Raw genomic sequence first — 19,827 nt, 5'->3', positions numbered from 1 at the left:
TAGTATCATTGACCAAACTAGATCCAGGAAGATACTGAAGTTCAGTCCTTCCAGAAATTGTATATTTTCAATGCACAATTAATATTATGGTTTATTAGAATGTTTTTAAAATACTCTGGATCAGAGAAAGTTGTAGAAAGTTTTTATGAATATGAAAAATATGACCTGCATTTATTCAACCCCCAGTATCTTCCTGGCTCTAGTCCCACTGACCTCAGTTAAGATCAAACTGGTCTGAGTGAACCCTTCTCATAGTGCATAGCAATACACTTCCTGAAAGGAAGTGTACTTGTGCAGGATAATTTAAAATCAAATGTTCCTGTTAAGTAAGTACACTAATACTACACCTTACGATGCTTTGCCTTATGCTGATCTGTTCACACGACAATTTTCTGTTATGACCAAACTAAGGCAGTTGATGTGAAGTCAGCAGCCTGTATATACAAGCTGCTCATGAAGATACTTCATGCAAAAACTTCGTTTGCTTACACTGGGATGCAGAATAAAAACAAGAATACAGTTTCTTGCATAGGATAATTTAATTTAAAATCAAATGTTCCTGGTAAGTATGTAGACTAATACTCCACCTTACAATGCTTTGCTTTATGCTGATCTGCTCACATGACGGTTTTCTGTTATGACCATCACTCATTTATACGATGCAGCATTTGTTTATATGATGGTTTTAGTGACATGATGCTCCCTCGAATCAATGTGCAGTTTCTATGAATTTTTTTGTTTATCACAGTTTTGTTGTGAATTACAAACTGTTTATAACTGGTATTTTATTTTATTGTTGTTAGTAATGGCAGATAAAATTCAAAATAAGAATACTGTTGTCCCTAGTGAAAAGCATGTAAACATAATAAGTTTAGTTCAGTCCTTTATCCAAGTGTGAGCAAACAAAGTTTGTGCCTGAAAGTATCTTCAGGACTGGGGTAAGGTGATACAACACCAGGCAAATCGTTGCAAAGGTAGAGAAAGCTCTCATCACTCCTATCTCAGTATCTCCCATAATGCAAAGCACATCTCCTTGTGGATATGTGTAGTGCTATGCATTAAGGCAAGGGCCACTACCCATACCGGTTTCGCCCTTTATTGAAGTCTCATCAGTGGGAGCCAGGCCCAGTAGTGGAGACACCAAGGCAGAAGCAGTGAGAGGTCATCCCAACCTATAGGAGTTGCCAAAGGGTGTACAGCCTTATAATTAAATAACTCCGGATTCAGGGAAACATGTTGAGAGTTTATTTTTCACTTGGTTAGACTATAATAAGTTTAGTTTAATCCTTTATCCAAGTGTGAGCAAACAAAGTTTGCACCTGAAAGTATCTTCAGGACTGGGGTAAGGTGGTACAATATCAGGCAAATCGTTGCAAAGGTGGAGAAAGTTCTCATCATGAGAGCTTTCTTTGTTGAGGCGCAAACTTTGTTTGCTCACACTTGGAAAAGGATTAAACTAAACTTATTATAGTCTAACCAAGTGAAAATCTTCTTCCTTTTAGTGCAATCTTTAATTTTGGAAATAGCCAGAAATCACAGGGAGCTAAGTCGGTGAATAAGCAGGATGACCTAATTCAGGAATTGATTTTTTGGCCAGAAACTCTCACGATGGCACTTTCGTGATGGATGATCCACTTATCAGGCCACAATTCAGATCTTTTTCTCAAAACTGAATCTTGTAATCTTTTCAGCACCTCTAAATAGCATTGTTGGTTGACCGTTTGTCCCTGTTCAATGAATTCATAGTGGACTGTCCCTTTGTGATCAAAGAAATACACCAGCATGGTCTTGAACTGTGAACATCACATCCGTGCTTTTTTTGGACGTGGCAACCACGTGTTTTTCCACTGCATGCTCTGGTGTTTTGTTTTGGGATTGTACTGGAAGTACCAGGTTTCGTCACCCGTAATTACTCTCTGAAACTTGGTTATTTGCAGAAAGATCAATCACCACTTGAAGCCGGCACTGTTTTTGTTCATCTGTCAAGATCCAAGGCACAAACTTCACTGAAATCTTTCACATACTGACTTCTTCAGTTAAAATTACCTTGACTGTTTCTCGATTCATTTGCAGTTCATCAGCCATTAATTGTGTGCTTAATCATCTGTCAGATTATACCAAATCTCGCATTCTGTTCACATTTGCGTCTGTCATTTTGGTTTTTGGCTGCCCACCTCTGCGGTTGTCGTTCACATTTTCTCGCTCACCTTTGAATCTCTTATGCCACTCAAAGACACTTGACTTTTTCAGAGCATCAACATCATGTGCCACTTTCAACAGCTCCAATGTTTCACTAGCATTTTTGTCAATTTTCACACAAAATTTTATGTTAACATGCTCAGTTCAATCAATGTTGTACACAGCTGAAATCTCTTTATCTCAAAATCCAAATTTCGATCACACATTTTTATGCCAAGTTTACATGCAGATATCTTGTTTTTGCAATAACCAACTAGCAAATGACTCTATCGGCTTGAGGTTTAAGCACACGTTAGTTAAAACATATACAAAGATGATTACTCATGTGACTCCAACCAAATCACCACAAGGCGACACTGCCGTTCCAGGAATTAAATTATCACACCTCATATATGACTGCTTAAAAACATTATTGAACAATTACATGCGTCTACAAGTGGGAGAACAAAAACAAAACAAAAACATTGATTCACTATGTAATTGCAATCTGGAACTGCACTTGTTTTATGACCTAGGTATGCCTGTATACAGGTATCCTGAGAGAATACAGAGAAAAGTGTAAGGAAGATAAAGTGAGAAGAATTTGGTAAAACGATAAATAACATAAGGTGGCAAAATGTTCTGTTCACTCTAAAAGGAATCGGAGATAATGTGACAGAAAAATATCTTTTTAGAGTAATTATTCCAAGCATCTGCAAAATTGCAATATTGCGGATGCTTGGAATAATTACTCTAAAAAGTTGTTAAATTAGGATGTTATTATTATTATTGTACAGCCATCTCCATGGAGGCTGAAGACTCATTGCAAGAGACCCAAACTATCCACACAATCTGTCATACCACAGACAGCATGTTAACAGCTGACTCTGGCAACCAATTCCATTCATTCACAACTCTCCAAGCAAAAAATCTAGTCCTCATGTCCCTACTAACCACATTTTAATTCAACTTCCAAGGATAACCTCTTATTCATCACCTCTCTTTAAGTGCTGAAACATTTTCTCTGCATCAATCTTATAAAACCATTTAAGTAACTTAAATGTTTCTATCATATCCCCTCTTCTCTGTCCATCAACCAACTTCTGCAACCCACAAACTTTTAATCTATTGACATAGGGAGCATTCCTCAGACCACTCACCAACTTGGACACTGGACCCTGAATCTACTCCACCACTTTCTCATCTCTAAGGAATCCAGTTGATCAGACCTGAGCTCAGTAATCCAGATGTGGACGTTCCAAGACCTTATAAAGAGGAATAACAACTTCCTTATCTCTACTTGTCAGTGTGTTCTTCAACAGCCGAGTAATCTTATGAGCTACATTAGCAATATGTAGCTTCATCTATTTCCTGGAGTACAGTTCAATCAATGTTGTACGCAGCTTGAAATCTCTTTATACCAAAATGCATAACTTTACATTTCTCCACATTAAACTGATACCCATTATCTTTTGCCCATACTAATAGCCTATTTAAATCATCCTGCAAGCTTTCCACATCACATTGGTGCACTATTACTCTACCTAATTTTGCATCATTAGCAAACAACTGGCTATTTCCTTTCAGGTTATTTCCTATATCATTTATATACAAATTAAACAGTAGTGGTCTTAGCATTGAACCTTGCAGCTCTCCACTAGTCACCAGCTTTTGCCTGGATTCTGCTCCTCTGTATATCACTTTTGATATCTGTCCAGCAGCTACCACCTTATCCACATTACCAGCATTATATCCATCCTCATTTGTTATAATTTGCATAACAGAGTTCCATGTGGTATTCGTTCAAATGCTTTTGCAAAATCCAGCAGAATCATTTTGTAGCTATCTCCTTTATCCAACTCAACTGTCACTATTATAAAAAGGTAGTAAATTACTAAGGCATGAGTGACCCTTCAGAAAGCCATGTTAGAGCAATAGTAGAAAATATGTAAGGAGAATACATTCAGGAGTGTATGTGTCTATTCTTAAGGTAGGAAAAATCTATCAAAAACTTGAAATTGAATAAAGGCTACTGAAGTAGATGATGATATTCAGCTAGAAATGATTAAATTTGGAGATATAAAAGTTTTACAGTAGCTACACAGCATGACTTAGAAGGCTTGTTGATACGTTTGTATTTTTATATTGAGATTTTATCAGTAATCAGGGAAATAAAACTGGACATTTTATAGAAATGTGTGGTAGACAATAATAATAATAATAATAATTTGAAAAACAGTTTAACACATGTAAAAGAAATTAGAATTTATTAAAAGGTCTATATATTTCATTTACTGTAATGAGCATCATTCAGAGAGAGAGAGAGCAAAAGTATTGGTTACAACATTCAAAATATGAACACATGAATGAGTCACACAGCATGTGTATACTTCAATGTGTCTAGGTTGCAGCAGAGTGAACAGGAGAAAATAATATTAAAGTTCCAGGAACCATATATAGTTGTGTAATTCTAAATTAATTAAAAAAAATTTAAAAATAAGATTTAATAAAAATTTATGGTGATTATTTTCCAAAACTTGGAGATAGGTGTGCAGTCTGTTCGATTAAGATTAGTGCAATGATGCAGGGTTTCACTTATTTCACTATAGTGTAAAATCTTTGTCTAATCCCAGTGAACTCTCTGTCTAGTGTCAACGGCATGAGAGGCAAAGGCTGAACTCTCCAATTCTAGATATTTTATCTATTCTTGGATTCTGAATTTAACAGATTGGCTAATTTGTCCTAAGTGGCATTGTCGACAGGAACAGGGTACTTGTTTAATAGCGGGTAAGGGTAGTGCAGCCACTTCCCTTACCCGGCGTTCATTCTTAGTAGATGGTAGTAAGAAAATAACTTTTGTGTTGGTTTGAAAATAGTATGCATATTATATTTACAGAGAATCCTTGCTATTTGTTCAGAAGTCCCTTTTAGGGTAGGGATATGGAAGTCCTCTTAATATCAGATTGTTTTCTGTCTGAAGAATGATAATTCTCAATTATTTTCTGGATGGTGGTTTGTCCATTTTTTTAACAAAATTTGGCTCAAGATCCAAGGTTAAGGAAAACTGCTGTTAAAAAGTTGCCTTTCTGAATGCTCAATGAATGATCAACCACGGCATGGCTGTGCCTTCTATTTGCTTATGCAAGTTATTCTGTCAAGCGAAGTGTCCTGGAATTGATGGTCATTTAAACAATTTAATGTTATCAGAGAAATCATCATGTAAAAACTGAAAAGTTTCTTGTAAAAACTTGAAGAGTTCCTCTTTGCATGTTTGTAAATAGAGAAACGACATCAAAAGAAACCATAATTTCAGACTCCAGTAAATATCTTTAATTTTCTCCTTGAAGTCAAAACCATTTTTGATATAAGAGTTGGTTTGACCTGTAAGGTTTTGAAAAAGACTCAAAAGATATTTAGCTAAATAAGTAAGAAAGCTGATGCAGTCAGCTATTGGACATAGCTGATAACCGGATTTGTGCACCTTGGGAAGGTCATAGATATGTGAGGGATGAGCACAATGAATTTGCAATGTTTCAACAGTGATAGTATCTAAAGAATGTATTTGGTCCAGTAATTTATTTGGCTTTGAGTAGGCTGCCTGCTGATACTATATGTTGATCTGTCCTGTAATAAAACATTAAGTTGGTAATTATACCCTGTGGTATCCATCAAAATAGTGGCATTGCCATTGTTGGCTTCCATGATGACATTGTAGTGTTTTGGCAAAGGAATGAAGTCTATGTAGTTCTGATGAGGGAATATTCAAAGGAAGAAAGAGGTTTAGCTTTATACAAAATCTATGAAATTTCAAACTGAAGTTTGTTAGCTTCATATTTTTGTAAGTATGTCTCTTATGTCCTTTTCCACACCTACGATGAAAACTAAAGATATTCATTGAGATGATAATACAAAATTTGGCCCTTTGATAATACACTTAACTATTCATGGGTGAAAGGCCTATTAGTTAAATATATAACCTATTTGTCGCAGGCAGAACTAGGTGGCAGTTGAATAGAATGATGGTTTCTTTGTTCTACTAATTCAAACTTGTGGATCAATCCTTGCTTGCATTGTAAGTGTGCCTGTCTGGATGAGGAAGGTGAAATTCCACAAACTAAGTCAGAATGTTCATTACTAAGTCTTTCTTCAGGTTTTCAAGACATAGATTTCAGCATTATTTGAAAAGAAAAGCTTCTTAGTACATTGAATTTGATTTAATAACAAGGTTTATTTTATTTTTTAGTTTATTTTGAACATACCTATACTGGTTCCCTGGAACTTTATTAGTGTTTTCTGCTGTTCACCCAGCTGCAACTGAGATGCATGGAAATATGCTCTTACTCGTGCTGTTTGGCTTGTTCTTTTGTTCATATTTTGAATGTTGTAACCAGTTCTTTTGCTATGCCCCTCAATGATCTTCATGTTACAGCAAGCGAAATGTGTAAGAGTTTTTAATAAATTCTCATTTCCATTACATATGTTAAATTGTTTTTTTCATCATCATCATCATCATGCATATCAAGAATTGGCCTGTTCTGGCCTTAGAAGTCATCGTTAAATCATTTAAGAGGATGTCCTGGTTTTCTTTTTCCTAATGGCTTGTACTTTAAAGCTTGTTTTGGTAATCTTTCTGTTTTCATTCTTTGAATGTGTTCCATTCATTTATGTTTATATTTTTAAATTTTTTTCTATTACTGATTCTTGGTTTAATTCTTTCATAATTTCTTCGTTTCTTTTGTGATCAAATAGAGTATACTTTGCAGTTTTTCTCATAAACTTTATTTCTGCTGTTATTAATCTTTGTTTGTCTTTTTGTTTTATTGTCCAGATTTCACTTCCATACATTAAGACTGGTAGGGCTAATGTATTGTATACTTTTAGTCTGGTTTGTTTTTGAACTAGGTTTGGTTTAAATATAGAGTTAATTACACCTGTTATTTTTAAATATTTTGCAATTTTTACATTTATATCTTTTTCTTTTTCATATGTGAGCATACATCCTAGGTAGTCAAATGAATTCACCTGTTCTAAGATCTTGTTATCTATTACTATCTTAGTTCTTGCTGGATCTTGTCCTTTAAAGGCCATAGTTTTTGATTTTTCTGTTGATATTATCATACCATAATCTTTGGCTATCTCTTTTTTTTTTTTTTTTTTCAAAATAGTATTATAGGTACTAAAACTAAATGTGAGAACTATAATTTTTTTTTTTTTTATTAAGAGCATGTTTAATCAGATACTTAATCCTAAAAATTATTGTAGTAGTTTGCTGAGATGAAAATAGTAGCAGTATGTTGTATATTCATAATAAATAATGAATATTCCATATCAACCTGAGGAGTTGATATGGTACGCTCATTGAATGGCTTGCAATTTGATACATTAAAATATAACTAAGTTTGGAGTCATTAAATTGCTTATTAATGTTTTGTAGGATGGAGTCTCTTAATGGATGTGTTCAAGGTATTTCCAGGGTCATTCCAAGCGTGCGTTCAAACATTGAAGGATGGACATTTACTGTCAATATCTCCAGGAGGAGTCCTTGAAGCTCAGTTTGGAGATGAAAATTATCGTTTAATCTGGGGAAAAAGAATTGGCTTTGCCAGAGTGGCTATAGAAGCAAGAGTGGCAAGTACTACTATAATTTTTATTTTATTTTATTTTTTTTTAAAATTATTCTTTGGAGATTCCCTAAAGTAACTCTATGCCAAAAAAAGCTGCGTTAATCGAATACAGGTGAACCCCAACTTATGAACATAATGCGCTCATGGAAATATGTTTGTAAGTTGAATATTCATAAAATGAATTTATTCATTTCATAAGATATGCTGTTAAATTTTTTAATGCATTCCTAAAATAAATGAATGCAATACAAAGATGGTAGGGCACATATTAAGAGAATCAGCAGGGAAAATGTGTCTGGAAATATTGGAGGCAAAATCAGAGGGAAGAAGATCTCCAGGTAGACCAAAAACTTCTTGGGTTGATCATTTGAAGAAATGGAAAGAGCTACTTTGAGATTAAAAGGATGACAGTGGAATTGACACTCTGACGTACCACAATTCCTAACCTCCAAACTGGAGAAGCTACTTAAGAAGAAGGAAGAACACAAAGGTAGTTCAAAATGAATAATTCCAAATAATTTATCCCAATTAATTAGATGCAATTTCGGTTTTGTTTCCTTCACGAAAACCAGGAAAGTACAGTATATATAATAACTGTTAGTACATGACTGATGTAAAGTTATTTTTGTATTAATTAATACAAAACTATTAATTATATATTTTTATAAATAAAAGTTTGTTGCAAAAATATGTAATTTGACAAGAAGTAAGTTTTTTCACTTTTTGCATTTTTTGTATATTAGTTTGAGACCTCAAGGGCTCACTTTAGTGAGTACGGGCATGGCAAACCCGAGGTACCAGATGCTGGGCCATGCCTTACTTCATGTAATATACATCTGTTATATTATTCTGTAGACTGGTCCCTCCTCTTCTTTCTTTTGCTTCTTTCTCCTCTCCTTGCTCCTTCCCCCCTGATGCTATTAGAGTATTCGAGGGCTAGGGGTGAGTCTTTCCTATCTTGCTAAGTCATTTCATCTTATGCAGCCACCGAAAGAGGCAAGCTAGCCTCAATAGGTCCCGGTCCCAAGCCCGGATAAATGGCGAGGGTTGATGGCAGGAAGGGCATCTGGTCGTAAAACTTCAATGCCAGCTCAAACTATGATATGAGTCAAAGAGAAAATGATATAAGGGCTAGGGCATACGTACCCCTTAAGCGACATGCAGCCACATCGCCCTACAGCTGCGAGAAGTGGATGAGGGCTACCGCATCAAGGGTGGGTGCTGTTAAAGAAGCAAGCCCAGCAAGTGGAGAGGATGTTGCGAGTGGGAACACTGAATGTTGGAAGCATGACTGGAAGGGGAAGAGAGGTGGCAGACATGAAGAGGAAGTTGGACATTTTATGTGTACAGGAGACAAGGTGGAAGGGGGGAAAGGCAAAGGAACTGGGAAATGGATATAAATTTTTCTACTCTGGAGCGAATAACGAGGGAAGAAATGGTGTAGGAATTGTGGTGTGTGGCAGAATGAAGGGCGAAGTACTGGAACTGGGTAGAAGGAACGACAGGATCATGTGAATGAAATTGGGTCTTGGAGAAGAGCGGGTAGTCATATTATGTGTATATGCCCTGCAAGTTGGTTGTACAGCAGAGGAAAAAGATGAGTTCTGGAACGTGTTAGATGAAGAAATGAGGGAACTGGAAGAAAATAAGATGATGATTGTCGGAGGAGACTTGAACGGACACATAGGGAGACAGAATAGAGACTGTGAAAGGGTGCATGGTGGCCACAGAGTGGGAATGATGAACCAGGAAAGAGAGAGGGTTGTGGACTTTGCAGTAGCATTTGATCTGGCAATTGAGCACTCATTTTTCTACAAGAGGGAAGAACATTTGATAACATTTAGGAGTGGTAACAACAGTTCACAAATTGACTAGAAGAAAACATCTTAAGGTTGTGACAAATTGTAAAGTAATTCCAACAGATCAAGTAGCACAGCGACTTGATCTGTTGGAATTACTTTACAATTTGCTGCTGTGTGCAGACTTTAAAATAAGATCGAAGATAAGAACCTCTGGATGCCATGGGATGAAGACAATTAAGTGGTTTCGCTTAAAAGAGGAGAGTGTGATGAATCGTTTTAGGGAGAGGGTGTTAGAGAGGATTTCGGATGGACTGGAAAGTGTACAAGATTGGTGGAAACATAATTCAAAAGTAATCTTGAGCTGTGCAATCGAGGTGCTTAGACATCGGAAAGATTAGAGAGCAGAAGGGAGGTTGGTAGTGGAATAATAATGTACAAGTGGCAGTGATAGCGAAGAGGAAGGCAAAGCAGAATTGGGATGAGTCAAGAGTGGAAGAGGACAGAGAGAGAAAGCAAGAAGCCAAGAGAGTTGTGGCACAGGCGAGGGCCATGGCATATCAAGATCTGTATGATCAATTAGAAATAAAGGAAGGACAGAGAAAAATTTACCAACTAGCGAAATGTAGAAATAAAGCAGCAAAGGACATCTTACATGTGAGGCAGATCAAAGACGCTGAAGGAAGAGTATTTTGGAGGGATGTGGACATAAGAAACAGATGGAAAATATACTTTGAGGGACTTTTGAATGAGGAAAATGCAAGGACTCACAGAGAAGATGGGTAGCCTTCTGAGGGGATGGTGCAGAACATCAGTAGAGTGGAAGTGACGGAGGCCATGAAGAGGATGAGGAATGGAAAATTGGTGGGCCCTGACAGAATTCCAGTGGAGGCATGGAAGGCACTGGGGGAAGAGGGAATTGACCTGCTGTGGGACCTGTTCATGAAAGTTTGCCAACAGGAAAATATACCTGAGGAATGGAGGGAGAGTACTCTTGTCTCTACAAGGGCAAAGGGGATGCACAAGACTGTAAAAATTACAGAGGAATAAAGTTGATGTCCTACACAATGAAAATCCTAGAAAGGGTTCTTGATGGTAGATTGAGGAAGGAGGTGGAGATTGCAAAGGAACAATTTGGCTTCATGCCTGGTAGATCAACGACAGATGCTATCTTTGGGTTACGGCACATGATGGAAAAGTATCGAGAGAAACAAAGGGAGCTACATCTGGTATTTATTGATTCTGGAGAAAGCATACAATAGAATGCCAAGGCAAGAAGTCTAGAGGTGTCTGAGGGAGAAGAAGGTTCCGGAGAAATATGTCAGGTTGGTGCAGGAAATGTACAGAAATGTGAAGACAAGTGTTCAGACCTGTTTGGGACAGACAGAAATTTTTCAAGTAACAGTTGGCTTGCATCAAGGTTTAGCATTAAGTCTGTTTAATATTGTGATGAAGGTGGTAACAGAGGAGGTGAGAGAAGATGCACCTTGGACAATGTTGTATGCAGATGACATCTTGCTGTGTGCAGATTCAAGATAAGAAGCGGGAACTAAACTGGAAAGATGGAGAAAAGTACTGGAAGAGAGAGGTATGAGACTGAGCAGAAGTAAGACAGAGTATATGTGTTGCACAGTGGGCAGCGGACAGGAGACAGATCTGGAGCTGGAAGGATATGTCATCAGGAAGGTGAGAGACTTTAGATACTTAGGTTCAACAGTGGAAGAAGATGGAGGAGCTGAGAAGGAAGTGGGATGCAGGATACAAGCGGGTTGGAGGAAATGGAGGGAGATGGCTGGAGTGTTATGCGATAAGAGGGTGCCGATCAATCTGAAAGGCAAAATCTATAGGACAGTAGTGAGGCCAGCTATGACATATGCTATAGAAACTGTGGCCCTGAGGAAAAATAACATCAGCAGGATGGAAGTAGCAGAGATGAGAATGCTTAGGTGGATGTGCGGTGTGACCAGAAAGGATCGTCTGAGAAATGATTATGTCAGGGGAACAGTGAAAGTTATGAACTTAAGAGCGAAAATACAGGAGGCAAGGTTGAGATGGTTTGGTCATGTGATGAGGAGGGAGGACGAATATGTGGGAAGAAAAGTCATGCAGATGGATGTGCAAGGAAGGCGGAAGCGTGGGAAGCCAAAGAAGAGATGGAGGCAGCTGGTAGAAGAGGACTTGAGGATAAAGAACTTGGAAGTGGTGACAGCCCAAGACAGGAAGGTGTGGAGGAGACTCATTATCAACAGTGACCCCACTTAAGTGGGAGAAGCTGCAGAAGAAGAAGTTTGCAGCAGGCCAACTCTTGCATTATAGAAAAATTAAATAATCTTTTTTCTATTTTGATTCTGAATCTAAATTGTTAAGCAATATTCTTTTTCTTCGACAGTGATATTTACTTTTTTACAAATAACTACAGACTAAACATAGCTCATGCTATGAGGATAATCACAAAAATTAGTTTAAGATTACTGTAACTGTTAAAATGGTTGGCATTATAAACATGACCAATTGAAGCAAGTAGTTTGCCATTTTAGATCACTTAATTGTGTCCAGTTTAGTTTCTGTTAAAATCAATCGAATATTTTGCCACTTTAAGCACTTTCACAATCACTATGTCTCCATTTGTTTTCCCTATTTCAAAAATAATAAAGAAGAATGGTATATAGGTATGTACTGTTCTCTTTTTTTTATTACCCTTGAAATACACGCCTATTGTTAATATGTGGTATATGCTCGGCAGCTGAACATTCAATATAGCATAGAAAGAGGAAGGAATTACTGGACTAAACATTTGCTGTTGTGTATCATAAAAAATCTAATCTTTAAGCAATGTAAAATATGCATAAACATGGGATTCAGTATTCATTGTGATGGGGTTTGAGAGTTGCAATTTATTAGTCCATGCAATGTTTGTAAATGCAAATCAGTATCTTGGAAGTAGAGGTTTGTTTGCCTATGAATAGGGGAGGGGGGGGGACATCAAAGCTTTGTCATTTTCCACACAAATGATTGGGGGGGGGGATTATTCTTTATCATGTAGATAATATGAAATATAGCTACCATTTAAGAATTAAAGCTGTTGTTTAATTCCTTAGACCAAACTAATAAAATCTTTTATTTTTCCACATATCTACAGCTCATGTATACCATCCAAATCTATCTATAAATGTCTTCAGTCACATTTTCCAGTCTTTCTCAAAATTCCTTGAAATGAAAAATCCATCAGGAAAAGAATTAATTTAATTTTAAGCTTTGCTCCTGTATTCCACCAGTCACTTAGGCATCTTCATGGTCTGTAACAAAGAACTAAATTTAAAAAATTTAAAAACAAATAAAAGAAGAAGAGACAAAGACCAAAATGTGCTTTTAAGGTACACTATTAAGACTAATTTTCACCTTTGGGTGCCTTATATTTCTAGCATTCACTTTAAGAAGACTTTCTAGAACTTAGCTTAATCACTGTTGTGCTGATTCTTTCATAATCTGATTTAATTCAACTTCTGTTTAGAATTATTTCATTTCCCCAATTGAGACAGTCATCTGTGATTTGCAGTTCCAGTTTTTCCTTGTTGCATGAGCTTGTAACAATGACTTATTGTGCAGGAGGAATGGTGTAAAGTTTTTAGTTGATTGGAATGAATTTAATGGATGAAATGACTTGCATATACCTGATGTCTTGCACTTGAATGGATTTGGAGTTAAGTATTTGGAAAAGTTTTTGTTCATTGAGAATGCATGCTCAAAATCAGGGAAACTAGAGGTATTAGCGAGTGTATGTAGTTTCTCAGCTCTCTTGCATGTCTTGATGATGTCTGCAAGGGTAGAAAAATCAGAACTCCATGATGGACTCAGGAAGTTAAAGAGGCACTAAAGGAAAAGAAGAAAGCATATTGAAAGTTCCTGGCAAGTAAGTCATCTTGCACTCTAGAGAATACAGAGAAAAAAGTAAGAAACTAAAGCACCATGTACAACTAGCTGAACAAGTCATGGGAAGACTTTGGTAAGAACGTAGAAAATAAATATAAAAAAAGGTAGCAAATTATTCTAGAGGCTATTGAAAAAGCTTAGAAATGGAGTACTGTAAAAGGAACCCAAGAACATAAAGGTGACATGAAAACTGAAGTAAAGCTATTCTATAAGTCTGGAGTAATTACTTTCAAAGATAGCTAAATGAGACAAGCAGTGGTATGGTAGAAAACACTCAGCAGGAATGTATTCAGGAATACATATCCATACTTGAAAGCAGAAATACCTGAAATGTGAACAGGAAGCTGGAGTGGATGATATTCAACCAGAAATGCACAAATATGGAGGTATGAAAGTTATACCATGACCACACTACATAATTCAGAAGGCCTAGTCAGACTGTCTAACTATAAAAAGGAAATAAAACTGAATATGAGAATTACAGAGGTATTTCTGTACTGAGTGTTTCTGGTGAGTTTTATGGAAGTATACCTGAGAAATGGTATAGAAAAATAAGAGGAAGGGAAACTTGGAGAAGAACAAGCTTAATTCAGACCAAATAGAGGTGGGTCAGGATCATATTTTCAATTTATAACAAATAGTTCAGAAATCATGGGAATTTTCTGTTCAAAATGCTTCGGTTATATGATATGAATGGGACATTATATTGAGCAATCTATAGTCTATATTTGAGTTGAGTCAGCACTTAGAATTGAAGGAGTTACAGGAAAGTGGTTTGATATTAATTAGACTAACCATAAATTTTTTTATCAAACCGGGACATTTTTGAGAGTTTGCCCAAAACAGAAAGCAACGCCTTCTATGCTAAGTACTTATGATTTAAAAGGCTAAATAACGGAGAGAAGAAATAACAAAAACAAACATTTCGTAGTAATAATTTTTAATTTAATTTAATTTTTAATATTAACTGAACATAACTTATTATTAAAAAGTTATTAATATTTATCACTAGCGTGAACTTTCTTTAAAAATTCTTTGTTATTTTTAATCGTGTCGAAAAATTCACTACAATTTAGTTCACTATTAAGTTTGCAGTGCAATACAGCTTTTACTGTTTGATTCAGCCATTCTACCTATTTCTTCACACCATATATATTTCCTTATTGAGAATATACTTTCAACAGGTGGAGATGTGCCTGGCAGGCTGAAAATGTATTCTATAATTTGGGCAAGATTGGGCAATGAAATGTTCTTTTCTTTGAAATGACTGAATAGTTTTATCCATTTTTCTTCGCAACTTGATTTTTCAAAATGTCATATTTTTTCGACCAAAAAGCTTTTGCAATCACCACTTCATCCAACAGTTCAACCATGTTTATTTCATTATTTGCAAGAGTTTCATTAATTTTTTCACCTGAAGCTTCAATTTTTGACCAAGTTAATTAATTCTTGTTTATCCAAGTAAAAGATTCTACTCCACCAAAACTGTTTCCCCAAAGCTCAATGTAAGAAAGACATCGGTCATAAAATTCTGTAAACTCTTGTAGTATTCTATTAATATTAATACTTCCATTATTGGGGTGCTTAAGGATCAAAGCTGTATAATTGAGAGGAGACCTCCACATAGCCTTTAAAGAAATGCAGAGAACCGACCAGGGCTTCTGACCTAGTGTCCAATCCTTACCTTCTTGTGTTGCACCCTATTGGGTATCTACCTGGATACTGAACGAACGAGGATGGGCTGGAAATTTGGGATTTAGCTGACCAAATTGTTTTCTTATTGACTTAAACCAATATAGAAAATGATGGTACGACATGACAAAATTTCATTCAGGCTGGGCCGTCGCCTGGTTAAACAAGGCCTACGTTGTTTTCGCCAGGGAATCAGGGCGAACAGCAAAAAGTCTGCTACTGGAACAAATCTAAAATCACATCCCAACTCAACATCACCAGAGTTAAAGATCAGTAATATCAACGTAAGAAGCCTGAATGGCAAAGAAATGGAGCTAGCTGAAGAATTATTTCATAAGTACCAGATCGACATAATTGGGATGACTGAAACAAAAAAGACAAAAACTGGTGAGATCTTTCTGAGCAATAAATACAAAATGTTATATTCAGGAAATGACAATCAAGGAAAAGAAAGAGTAGCAATTGAATAAAACACAAAATACAAGGCTAATCTTCTTCAATGGCATGCAGTCTCAAGTAGAGTGATGTGGGCAAATATCAGAATGAGGAATTGGACAATGAGACTTATTTGTTCCTATGATCCCACAGAAGGTTCTACTAAGTAGAAGTGGAGGAATTTTTTGATGCTTTAGAAAAAGCAACTGGCACAATGAAAAAGGAAAAGTTGGTCCTTGATAGGGATCTAAATAGCAGAGTAGAAAATGATTGTCAGACATACCTGTTGGATTTCTGCTCAGGACATGGACTGGTTATTACTAACACCATGTTCCAACATAAAAATGTGCACAAATTCACATGGAGAGAAGAGGCAAGGAATAAGAAAAGTCTCATTGACTATGTTATTGTTGATAGTGATATTTTCTCCCTGGTGCAGGACACCAGAGTGTACAGAGGATTTGAAATTGGAAGTGATCACTATTTAGTCTTGAGCAGGATAAAATTGAATTTCGTATTGAAAAGAATAACATGTAAGAAAGTTTTAAAGCGAATAAAAGTTGAGCATCTCTCAGATGTGAACTGTAGACTAAAATACATAAAGATTATTGAAGAAAAAATGAGAGTTTGAGAACAGGAATCAGTGGAAAGAAGAAAACCCTGATTGATTCAGCCAGAGAGGCATGTGGTGAGGTTGTCTGCAAGGATAGAAAAATCAGAACTCCATGGTGAACAAAGGAAGTTAAAGAGGCAGTGAAGGAAAAGAAGAAAGCATATCAAAAGTTCCTGGCAAATAAGTCAGCTTTTGCTGTTAGAGAATACAGAGACAAATGTAAGAAAGCGAAACACTGTGTAAAACTAGCTAAACAAAAGTCATGGGAGGACTTTGGCAAGAACATAGAAAATAAATATCAAGAAGGTGGCAAAATATTCTGGAGGTTGTTGAAGAAGCTTAGAAATGGAGAAAAGAGTGCTGTAAAAGGAGTTAGAGATGATAAAGGTGACATGAAAACAGGAGAAAAAGATATCCTTGAAGTATGAAGTAATTACTTTGAAAAACTGCTAAATGAAACAAGCAGTGATGATAGCACAGTGGTAAAAAACACTCAACAGGCATACAGTCAGGAATTCATATTCATACTTGAAGTAGAAAAAGCTATCAAAGGCTTGAAATGTGGAAAGGCAGCATGAGTAGATGATATTCAACCAGAAATGCTGAAGTATGGTGGTATAAAAGTCTTACAGTGGCTGCACTGCATAGTTCAGAAAGCCTGGACAGTGGGACGAATTCCCGATGATTGGAGTAGACCTCTCATAGTACCCATATATAAAAAGGGAAATAAAACTGAATGTGAGAATTAGAGGTATTTCCCTACAGAGTGTTCCTGGCAAGATCTATGCAAGTATACTTGAGAAATGGTTGAGAAGAATTGTGGAAGAAAAGCTTGAAGAACATGCTGGATTCAGGCCAAATAGTGAATATCAGGATCAGATCTTCACTTTACGACAAATAGTAGAGAAAGCATGGGAATATAACAGAGATCTCTATTTAAGTTTTGTCGATCTGGAAAAGGCATATGTCAAGGTGTCAAGAGAGAAGCTATTCAACACGCTACAGTTATATGGTGTCAATGGGGCATTATATAAAGCAATACTTAGTCTTTATTTGAGTTGTAAGTCAGCAGTTAGAATTGAAGGAAGTACACGAAGATGGTTTTATGTTAAATCTGGTGAGAGACAAGGATGGACATTATCCCATCTGTTATTTATTATCTATATGGATCATATTATGAACGAAAGTGGTATTAAACATGATATCAGAATTGGAGATGTTAATGTCAGCTCTTTGCTTTATGCGGACGATATTATACTTCTAAATAAATCTGCTACAAGTTTGCAAGATTCCCTGACTAAATTGAATAACTGTTGTAATAGATATGGTATGAAGGTCAGCATTAAAAAGACAAAGACAATGAAAATAGGTAGAATTGTTGAAAATGTCAACTGTGTTGTGAACGGGGAACCTGTGGAACAAGTAAAACATTTCAGCTACTTAGGCACGATATTTACTGAAGATAGTAAATTAAATATGGAAGTAGACAACAGAATCAACAAAGATGGTATGGTAGGCAGTCAATTGAATAAATTCATATGGAATAAGAGAGAAATTAATCGGAACACTAAATTAGCTGTATACGAGACAGTGTTCAAACCAGTTTTAACTTATGGATCTGAGAGCTGGGTCAGAAGTAAAACACTTGACCAAAGACTAGAGACCACAGATATGAGAGTCCTGAGAAAGATTATAGGCGTGAACAGATGGCATCAATGGCAATATCGTATTAAAAACGAGGATATTAGGAAAGAACTTGATATTGTCATCATCCAGGAATGCGTTTGCAGAGTTAATCTCAGGTGGTATGGTCACTTGAACAGAATGGGCGAGGAATGATTAGCTAATCAAGGTTCTCTGCCAGGTTGGCAAGAAAACGACCCAGAGGATATAGGTGGATTGATACGGTACAAAGTGCTTTAGACGATAAAAATATAAGATCTGATAATGTTGGAGTCTTGACAAGTAACAGACTGATTTGGAGGAAAATTTTAGATAGGAAGTTAGTAATGATGTAAATTTTTCATGTCATACTATCATATCCTGTACACCCCCTTCAGGGTACATGTTAGGAATTTGATGATGATGACTTCCATTATTTTCCAGTATTCTAAAAAGCTTTTTTGCTTCTTGATGTATAAAGTTCAATGACAATATCTGTTGCACTCGCTTTTGTACTTTCTATAATCAAGATGGATTTGTTAAACAATGTGAGTTGTCCGTGCGTGCACAAACCACAAATTTCACCACAATCATTATCAAAGAACTGTTTGAACTGTTTTATCATCACCGGGACAGTGTTCTTTTGAAATAAAATATGATTTCAGTCCCTCATAGATTTCAAGTATTCTGTCAATAGCTATAAGTAGCAAAAGAAAACGGGTTTTGCTATGTTGAAGAACCTTTTTATACTCTACATCTACAAATTCACCGAACGCTTTTAGTTGAGTGACTCGAACCGTATAAATGTGGTGATATTTATAAATTTTGACTACTAAAGCTTCTATTTCAATAGGTAGAACATCAACTGCTGTTTGATTAGTTGTGAACTATGTGAGCACTGCAACCAATGCCACAATATTACTTTCTAGTTCCTTTTTCAATCGACTGTAAATATTGTTTTCTGCTCTCCGTTTTACACCCTCAAAATTGGCATTGCAGTTATCTCCACAAAATCCAATAATTTTTTTTGTTATATTATGAGTTTTCATAACTGACATTAAATGGTTTGTCAGTATTTCTGCAGTTTCACCGGGAACTGATTGAAAGTCTAATAGTTTAACTTTTACTCCACAATCTGGTGCAAAATACTGCACAACACATGACACAGTTCTAATTTCTTTCCTGTTGGAAGAATCAGTTGATATCGTCACAAAATTTGTTTTGTTTAAATCTTCAGAAAGTTGCTGAAACAACAGTGGCTCAATCACATTAACAATGACAGCTTCGCATTTTGTTCTATCCAGTCTAAACTTTGTTTCAAAAAGCTTTGATATCAATTTAGATGAACAATCGACAGACTTAAAGCTGAGATTGTGAAGAGCAGCATGAAATGCAAAAGTTTCTTCTTTAGCAGCTATTAAAAATTCTTTGTCACTTGGATTGGCACTTTTAAAATATGACAATATCTTTGAGGAAGTTCCTGCCGCTGCTAGACTAGCCATATGTTTCGCACATGTGATGTGATTTTTTATGTCCGAACGCCCACCATGAGCCACAGAAGATTCTGATGAGCACTGTTCAAATTTCACTTTGTCAATATGACTACAAACTTTTTTTAAAAATGGATAATCCTTTTTTAATTCATCCGTAAACACAGTTTCTTTTTGGCATTTTGGGGTTAAATTAATTTAATGAAGTAAAAAAAATCACAAACAACATGCCAAAAAGAAACACCGACTCGTAATCTAAACTCAACTAAGATTGCACATGCTCAACAATGACTTGCGACGCAGTGTACAGGCCAAAGTCAAAATGGGGTATTCGTGTTGCCTAATCGCCATTTTCTGAGGCTGCACTTTTAAATTTTTACCAAATAACCGGGACAAAATGACAA

The 19,827-nt window shown here is 36.2% G+C and overlaps 1 protein-coding gene across 1 annotated transcript in view; it reads left to right on the top strand.

Moving 5' to 3' along the window:
• The window catches only part of LOC150101127 (DGAT1/2-independent enzyme synthesizing storage lipids), a 152,308-nt gene that overhangs the window by 23,995 nt on the left and 108,486 nt on the right, over positions 1-19,827 (top strand). The window contains exon 4 of the mRNA XM_090402168.1: positions 7,613-7,806. Coding sequence (XP_090258294.1) covers positions 7,613-7,806 — 194 coding nt within the window. The remainder of the gene's footprint in view (positions 1-7,612; positions 7,807-19,827) is intronic.

Source organism: Typopeltis vanoorti, chromosome 12, assembly GCF_054136105.1.
Source record: "Typopeltis vanoorti isolate ZY-2024b chromosome 12, IOZ_Tvanoo_1.0, whole genome shotgun sequence".
NCBI lineage: Eukaryota > Metazoa > Arthropoda > Arachnida > Uropygi > Thelyphonidae > Typopeltis > Typopeltis vanoorti.
The sequence above is the reverse complement of the archived record's forward strand: the minus strand, read 5'-3'. Positions and strand labels throughout refer to the sequence as shown.